At 38.9% G+C, this 9,165-nt stretch overlaps 1 protein-coding gene across 1 annotated transcript; it reads left to right on the forward strand.

Moving 5' to 3' along the window:
- The first annotated feature begins 4,453 nt into the window (after positions 1-4,453).
- Positions 4,454-8,873, forward strand: KLHL9 (kelch like family member 9). The gene has a single exon (XM_032300070.1). The coding sequence runs from the start codon at positions 5,033-5,035 to the stop codon at positions 6,884-6,886; it is 1,854 nt and encodes a 617-aa protein (XP_032155961.1). The 5' UTR covers positions 4,454-5,032; the 3' UTR covers positions 6,887-8,873.
- The last annotated feature ends 292 nt before the right edge of the window (positions 8,874-9,165 follow it).

Here is a 9,165-nt window from a genome sequence, read left to right on the forward strand (position 1 = left end):
TCAAAATTCAGAACCACCTCCAAAGATAGCCAAAATAAAGAAAAATTTAGACACCTTGAGAGCTGGCAATAGTCAATATGTAAGCTTTTAATAGGATCCTCAAACTTTTTGTTTGCCCCTCTGCACACACCAAAGGGTGTCCTAACAGGCAGCAAGCCAAGTTAGGTTCTCAGTAGTCAAAATAGGAAAAGGATAGCTGTCCATTGAAGGGAAAGGATCAATAACAAATTGGTCCCTTAAATCCAAATTTGCCCATGAGAACAATTCAAACAAATGATTTTCTCCTGCTGACCTGCATTTGGAAAGGAAGAAATAAAGAGAAATTTTTACCTTTCATTCTTGACCAGACGCTGCAGGCAGAGATTGAGAAGTGACCTTGGTAAAAATTCTTACCTTTCTTTTCCAGCTCTTTATCTGTTGTTTCAGGATCTCATCAGTAGGTGAGTCAGGTTCTTCAGACATCCCATCTTCATCACCAGAACTATAGGGGCAGAACTAGTGGGATCTTTTTCGTTCCTATCAAAAGGGTCACAGCTGAGAAGCCTATAAAAGACAGGTTAACAAGAGAAAAGCATAACACATTTATTTTATCATAGTTTTATATATCATGGAAGCCTTCAAAATGAAGACCCAAAGTATAGAAAAACAATCAATTTTTATGCTTACATTTAGTGAAGAATGGACAGCTGTGTGAAACATGATTAGACAAAAAGGGCATGATCTAATGTTGACAGACTGAGTAGGGAAACCCAGCAAGGCCTTTCTGGTCAGATTCTTCTTGGCCTCTCCATGCACCATTCCTTCCTCTTGGGTTTGTGGCAGGGCCCTTTTTGGAATGGGGTCTTAGTACCTACAATCAAACAAGGTGTGTCAGAGATTTCTTTATGGCTGGTTCAGTTCTTACACACAAAAGTGAGGGAAAGTTAGAGTAATACTTTCAGATTTTATGGTGGGCTTTGGGGAAAAGGGGCTCCCTCAGGAGATGAGGGGTGACACACAGGAGGGCAGGAGATCAGAGAGAAACTTTGCATCTGAGGCTGCTTCTGAGATCTACACTTTGGGGTATTATTTTCTGAGCCTCGATAGGAATGAAGAACGAGATCCAGAAAAGCTGGGTAAGAAGGAGGGAATGGTGCTTTGTATTGGAATCCACAAAAGTATAGTATGTGTCTTTCACTTAGATTTAAGAAAATAAACTCTTCCAGATTTTTCTGTAAGATACCATTCTATATCCATTCCTTGAAATCAATCCTAAATAAAAATTTGTAAAAAGGATATAAAATTATATCCAATAACACAAACACACATTCTTCTCCAGGTACTACCTTCTTTCTCTTCTTCCATTCACAGATAAACTTCTAAAAGAAGTTCCCATTCACTTTTTCTTCAGCCTCTCCTCTTATTATATCTAGTCAATGTATTCCAATCTGGATTCTGCCAAATTAATTCTGGCAAACCAGTCCTTTCTTTGCCTAAATGTAAAACATTATGTTTTAAACCTGTTTCTTCCCTTAAACACCTTATCACAATTTTCTCCTGGTTGTCCTCCTATTTTGCTATCATTTCATTCAAATGCCCTTTTCAGTCTGTTCACTACATTAAAATATAGAGGTCCCCAAGATTCAGGTTTTAATCTTCTGATTCACTACTCAGTTTCTACCAGGCCTCATCCATCCTCAGGACTTCAGGGACAAGGTATAGCCCACCTCCCAAATGAACATCTCCAGCCATGCACTCTGTAAATTCTAGAATGGTGCATCAGATTTTTGAGACTTAAAGTCCTGAAGTTTCTGATTATGAAAAACACTTTCCTTTTGCCTATGGTGTGATTTTATGATACAGTTGAAATTAATTAATTGGTTGATTAATACTTTTATTTCTCCCTCAGCAAAAAGTTTCAAGAGAGCTGGAACTATGTTTCCTTTATTCATCTTTCTATCCTGAACAGTCACATATCAAATGTTTCATACAGTGTGAATGAAATGAATGAATGAATGAACTTCAGGTTGCAAAACCAACCTTGGCATCAATTTATTGTGTAAGGCCAGGTGTGGTGGCTCATGCCAGTAATCCCAGCAGTGTGGGAGGCTGAGGTTGGAGGATTGCTTGAGGCCAGGAGTTCAAGGCTGTAGTGAGCCATGATCCTTCCACTGCACTCCAGTTTAGGTGACAGAGCAAGACCTTGTCTTTAATAAAAAAAAAAAAAAAAAAAAATCATAAAACAGAATAAACAAATGCAAAAAGATCTGAAAGTAAAACTTGAAATAATAAAGAGAATAATTTTTAAAATAAAAAGTGAGGGGCCAGGCACGGTGGCTCACATCTTTAATCCCAGTACTGTGGGAGGTCAAGGCAGGTGGATCACGAGGTCAGGAGTTTGAGACCAGCCTAACCAGCATGGTAAAACCCTGTCTCTACTAAAAATACAAAAAATTAGCTGGGTCTGGTGGCACGTGCCTGTAGTCCTAGCTACTTGGGAGGCTGGGTCAGGAAAATTACTCAAACTCGGCAGTGGAGTGAGCCAAGAACGCACCACTGCACTCCAGCCTGGGCGACAGAGAGAGGCTCCGTCTAAATATCTAAATATATATATGTATATAAATATATATGTAAAGTGAACACTTTTTAATGTAATTAACACAGTGTTAAAGGTGAACATTTCATACAAGCAAAAATATTGAACACAATAAATGTAGTAGAATAATTAAGTACATAGGTAAATTAATAATATCATCCATGGTTAGCTCCTACCCCTAAAAACTGGATGCTTTATCACATAGTTGCTTAACATTACCAACAACTATTGTGACAAATGTGATTCAATCATTTCATCATACAGGCAGAAAAAAAGAGTCTTTTAAAATAACTAAACATACAGGAATATAATGAAGAGTGTCTATACTTATCATTTCATTAAGATACAAGTCTGTTCCTAAGCTATTAATCTACTTGCAAGTTTGACGAAAAAGAGAAGGGTCTCATGATTTCTTGCTCCGACTTCCCAGCTACAGAGACTCTATTCTTTATTTTCCATATAGAGGTTGACTCCTTGGAAGTAGCTCTTCACAGCATTATGGAGTTGTAGTGGCCCAAGAGAGCCTTTCCACCCCTAACTCCTGCATCAAACAGGGTTCCAGGACTTCCCAATGCTGACAAAAATTCAGTGAATAATTTATCCAGGTGAGTTTCATTCCAACCAACCTCTTGTGTTGAATAGGTTGACAATCTGCTGGAGTACCTTGTGAAGGACAGAGGTGGTCTAACCTTCTGAATCTTGCTGCCATCTATCAGAAACAATAGAAAACATTCAAAACAGATGAAATGTAAATCAAAAAGGCACCGGTTAAATAATTTATGATAGCAACTCAGAGGGCAACAATAGAATTATTTAAAAATACAGATGGGCCCTCTAAATACTAATTCAGGAAGATCTTGAAGTGAAAAAAGATGCCGAACAGTGTACCTGGTATGCTATTTTTTAATATAAAAATGAGAGTGTAATAAAAAGATGACTATATTCTTATTTTGCATATGCATAAAGAACTAGGATTTAAAAGACATAAACTTCAAAATTTGGAAAATGGAAGAAATTGTGTCAAAGTATACATTGATTTGTATGTCAGAATTTAAATTTACCACTAATTAAATAAATGCAAGTTAACAAAATACTCATAAAGGGAAAAGTCAGCAGAAGGGGTGATAATATTTTGGAAATATTGTCTTGGATCAGCATTTTACTAAATATCGGTAACAGGGCTAAAATTTTGCTACCAGATTCTGTAAGTTCACTATAGATTCTATATAACAATGGAGGATAAGAAGGTACTTATTCAGGAACAAACGATGGGCAGAGGAAACTATATTATGTATAGTTATTGGAAAATTATGTAGGCATTTTTAAAATTGGGGAAAACAAAGGCATTTCAAGCCAAAAATTTAGAATATATCATTTACATAATAAAGTCACAATCTAGCAAAGAGACAAATACTTTGTGCTTGAAATTACAACAAATTCGAAAATATGAACCCAAATTGTAACTGAGGTATTTATTAAATAGTGTGGGATAATTATTGTTTTGTAAAAAACTAAGCATCCTCTCCTACTCTTCTATCAAGTTTTCTCTCAATTTATAAGAAAGCTGCATTTCACTGCTATTCAAAAAAACAGAAGCTAGGAAGTGTAAAGCTTTAAAAAATTACGCATTTGGGGAACGTAACAGCTCAGATATGCGAAAACCTTACATCAAACATGCAACATAACATACGTGCACACATTCTGTTCTATTTAGTCCCAAGTACAAGGCAACTCTAAGACGCCGGGCTGGAGCCCACGCCCGACAGCACTGCTTCCCCAACCCGGCCATTCCAGGCTGCCGCGCTCCGCCTCCCCCTTCACCACCCCCACACGTCCGCCCACTGACGAGATCCGGAGGCCGCGCAGCCGCAGTAGCCGCAACGGCCGCTCCCACCCCGGGGGATCCTGGGACTAAGCTTTCCCGGAAGGAGCCGCTCGGCGTCCGGGGCTAGGCGGGTGTTCCAGGCCCAAGCCCAGGCTCAAGCCCAGGCCCAGCCCTGTGTTCCAAGCCCTTGCTCAAAGACTGATCGGTGGCCGCTGTGACACTCTAGGTACAGCGGAGGGCGCAGCAGGCAGCTCGCTGAGGAGCCCGGACTCGCCGCCGTGCGAGCCCTGGAGCCGCAGTACGTGGCGGCGCCTCCCCTTTGCCCGAAGCGGAACTGCTGAACGAGCGGCAGCGCAGGCCGGACGAGGTAAACCGGATCATTTATCCGCCTTCAGGTCATGAATCATCTGCCTAATAATCAGATTTGAGGTCCACAGCCTTTTGTGGTCTTGCTACAGGGCGATTTTCAGTGGATGACTGACTGGCGTGGCCTGAGGGGTGCCGCAGTGACTGCCTTCCTTTGATAAGGAAACGAGCTCTCTATTCTTTGTGGACACCTCGTTGACTGTAAAACATTACGGTTATAACTTCTTTCTCCGGCTTGCATCTCTGTGCAGGAGGAAAGCCTTCACATGAAAGTGTCCCTTGGTAACGGCGAAATGGGCGTCTCTGCCCATTTGCAGCCTTGTAAGGCAGGAACCACACGCTTTTTTACCAGCAATACTCACAGTTCGGTGGTACTGCAAGGCTTTGATCAGCTTAGAATAGAAGGATTGCTTTGTGATGTGACCCTTGTACCAGGTGATGGAGATGAAATCTTCCCTGTTCACAGAGCTATGATGGCGTCTGCTAGTGATTATTTCAAGGCTATGTTCACAGGTGGAATGAAAGAACAGGATTTGATGTGCATTAAGCTTCATGGGGTGAACAAGGTTGGTCTGAAGAAAATCATTGATTTTATTTATACTGCAAAACTTTCTCTTAATATGGACAGTCTTCAGGACACACTTGAAGCTGCAAGCTTTTTACAAATACTACCTGTTCTGGACTTCTGTAAAGTATTTCTTATATCAGGAGTCTCTTTAGATAACTGTGTTGAGGTTGGACGAATTGCTAATACCTACAATCTTATAGAAGTGGATAAATATGTTAATAATTTCATCCTGAAGAACTTTCCTGCTTTACTGAGTACTGGAGAGTTTCTAAAACTCCCTTTTGAACGACTTGCCTTTGTGCTTTCCAGTAATAGTCTTAAGCACTGTACCGAACTTGAACTTTTTAAGGCTGCCTGTCGCTGGCTAAGGTTGGAAGACCCTCGGATGGATTATGCTGCAAAATTAATGAAGAATATTCGATTTCCACTGATGACACCACAGGACCTCATCAATTACGTGCAGACAGTAGATTTCATGAGAACAGACAATACCTGTGTGAATCTGCTTTTGGAAGCTAGCAATTACCAAATGATGCCATATATGCAGCCAGTGATGCAGTCAGATAGAACTGCCATTCGATCGGACTCCACTCACTTGGTTACATTAGGAGGAGTTTTGAGGCAGCAGCTGGTTGTCAGTAAAGAATTACGGATGTATGATGAAAGGGCACAAGAATGGAGATCTTTAGCCCCGATGGATGCTCCCCGTTACCAGCATGGCATTGCTGTCATTGGAAACTTTCTTTATGTAGTTGGTGGTCAAAGTAATTATGATACAAAAGGAAAAACTGCTGTTGATACAGTTTTCAGATTTGATCCTCGGTATAATAAATGGATGCAGGTTGCATCATTAAATGAAAAGCGCACCTTCTTTCACTTGAGTGCCCTCAAAGGACATTTGTATGCAGTTGGTGGGCGCAGTGCAGCTGGTGAACTAGCCACAGTAGAATGTTACAACCCAAGAATGAATGAGTGGAGCTATGTTGCAAAAATGAGTGAACCCCACTATGGACATGCTGGAACAGTATATGGAGGCTTAATGTATATTTCAGGAGGAATTACCCATGACACTTTCCAAAATGAGCTCATGTGTTTTGACCCAGATACAGACAAATGGATGCAAAAGGCTCCAATGACTACAGTCAGAGGTCTGCATTGCATGTGTACAGTTGGAGACAAGCTCTATGTCATTGGTGGCAATCACTTCAGAGGAACAAGTGATTATGATGATGTTCTAAGCTGTGAATACTATTCACCAACCCTTGACCAGTGGACCCCAATTGCCGCCATGTTAAGAGGTCAAAGTGATGTTGGAGTTGCCGTCTTTGAAAACAAAATATACGTTGTTGGTGGATATTCTTGGAATAATCGTTGTATGGTAGAAATTGTCCAGAAATATGACCCAGAAAAAGATGAGTGGCATAAAGTTTTTGATCTTCCAGAGTCACTTGGTGGCATTCGAGCTTGTACACTCACAGTTTTTCCACCCGAAGAAAACCCTGGGTCACCTTCTAGAGAATCGCCTCTTTCAGCACCTTCAGATCATTCTTAGGTCTAAGGTGTAATAACCTTTGCAGTACATCGTGGGTAATCTAATACTTCCCCTTCAGTTGTATCTTCTAACAGTGATTGGTACAGTTATTAGATATAAAGATAACTGATGTTATTTGTCTTGTTTGGCTTAGTGTGTTTATCAAATGGCTAACAAATGCATTCTGAAAATGTATTTAACATAGCTGTTTTAGCAAATGAAAAAAAATAGATGTAGAAAAATGTTTAGATGTCTTCTTGTGATGTTATATAAAATTGTAGATGACTGTGGTAAATGTATAATTATGTCCATTATGCCTCAAAGTTGAGTTTTCATCTTTGACTCCAAAATGTCAGAGGGAGGCCACTCTAACCTAAAAATAACAAAAGGTTGCCGAGTATTAATAGCTACCTCCCTCTTTTCATAATTTTTGACATGTCTGTCAATTTACTTGATTGCGTGATTATATTCGGAATATTTGAAGTTTCTTACAGAAATAATAAAAAATATTAACTAGAAGAAAACAGTGTAGCACCAAGCCAGTATTTGGTACCTCTCTCTAGAGAGAGCAAAAGAGGGAGAAAGGAGAAGAAAATACACACACATAATACAAATATGCATAATTTAAAATTTGTTTGGCATTTCAACTATGCTGAAATTGTTTTTAAATTTAAGTTTCTTTCTTCCACAAAGCAGCCATTTCTATTTAAATGGGAACTCAATACCAGAGAATACATGTCTATATAGTCATACTGAATTTAGATAGATAAGAACTACAGCATACTAAATCAAAAACCAAATTTGTTATGTGACTAAATTGTTATTTCAGATGAAGCTTACATTACTTTTCTTCTGCTTGTAGATTTTCTGTAGAGTACTTTTACACAGATTGGTAAAAGTACAGATTTCAGAGAATTGCTTTTGCACAGAAAATGTAGGCTCTGCTTTTTTCCACATTTTTGGTCAGTAAAACTTATGAAGAAAGCAAAAAAGAAAAAATATTTTGAAGAAAGCTATAGGGTTTTAAGTTCAGCCTCACAAATTAGTCATCGTAATGTGATTATTTTGCAATTTGGGGTGAATGCCCTGGTGCTCTTCCAGTCCAGCGCATTCTGAGCTGTGTGATCTGCCTTGATGTTATGATCTGCACAAGCAGGAGATACATTTTCTTCTGCATCAGTGAGCAAAAATGTTGTTTTGGCTATGTCTGAAAGACAAGACCAACTTCAGATTCCCTAAGAAGCCAGCTACGGAGCGTCTAGAACACTATGGTCTTACAAGCAGTACTAAAGTTGACCTTCAGCCTCTTCAATACCAAGGGTATCTCTACTGGTTGAGAACCACGTAATTTTTTAATGGTACTTTATCAGCAAATGGAGTTACAGGAATTCCTTGTAATGAGTGATTCTGAAGAGGTACTTTCCTGGAATAATTGTCTACCTGAAGAAAACAATTTTATATATACACATATGTGTCTGTGTGTGTATACATATATATATATGTATACACAAACACACACACACATATACACCTATACCTGGAAGATTGTCAGAGTGTACATCAGGAACAACTTTGTCTTTATTGACAATCCCATAATAAAACTCAGGAACCAAGGCAAAATGAATTGGCTCTAGGGATCTGAAACTTACTGCCCATACAAGTGTTGATTCATTTTAATGCTTTTTATGATTTTTGCATTTGCAGAAATTTTCATACTTTATATGTTTTTTTAAAATAACTCAGTTTTTATTACTAAAAATAGCACATTTGAATACATTTGAAAAATAGAAAAAGTAGAAATTATTGTTAACTTTATTGAATAAGCAAGAAGTACATCCCAAGCCTTTCTTGATTATTAATGAGCTTGAATATCTGTGTATTATGGGTAACTGTGTTTCTTTGACCAAATGTTCCTGTCCTTTTGTCCTTGTGTTACCTATCGGAGTTGCTTTGTTTTTCGTATCAAGTTATAGGATCTCTTTATATAATAAATGGTATTTAACTTGCATTTGCTTGCATTTCTGTCTTTCCTCAATCTATTATAGTTTTACAAAGGCAAGACTGTTGAGTTAATTTTTGCTATCAAATTTGTCTTTTTTTTTTTTGGGACAGGGTGTCACTCTGTCTAGTCTGGAGTGCAATGCTCACTGCAACCTCCGCCTCCCAGGTTCAAGTGATTCTCCTGCCTCTGGCTCCTGAGTAGCTGGGATTATAGGCGTGCACCACCACACCCAGCTAATTTTGTATTTTTAGTAGAGATAGGGTTAGGGGATAATTTTGGTGTAGTTTATATGTTATGT

Source organism: Sapajus apella, unplaced genomic scaffold, assembly GCF_009761245.1.
Source record: "Sapajus apella isolate SASKATOON/1434 unplaced genomic scaffold, GSC_monkey_1.0 scaffold42, whole genome shotgun sequence".
Lineage (NCBI taxonomy): Eukaryota > Metazoa > Chordata > Mammalia > Primates > Cebidae > Sapajus > Sapajus apella.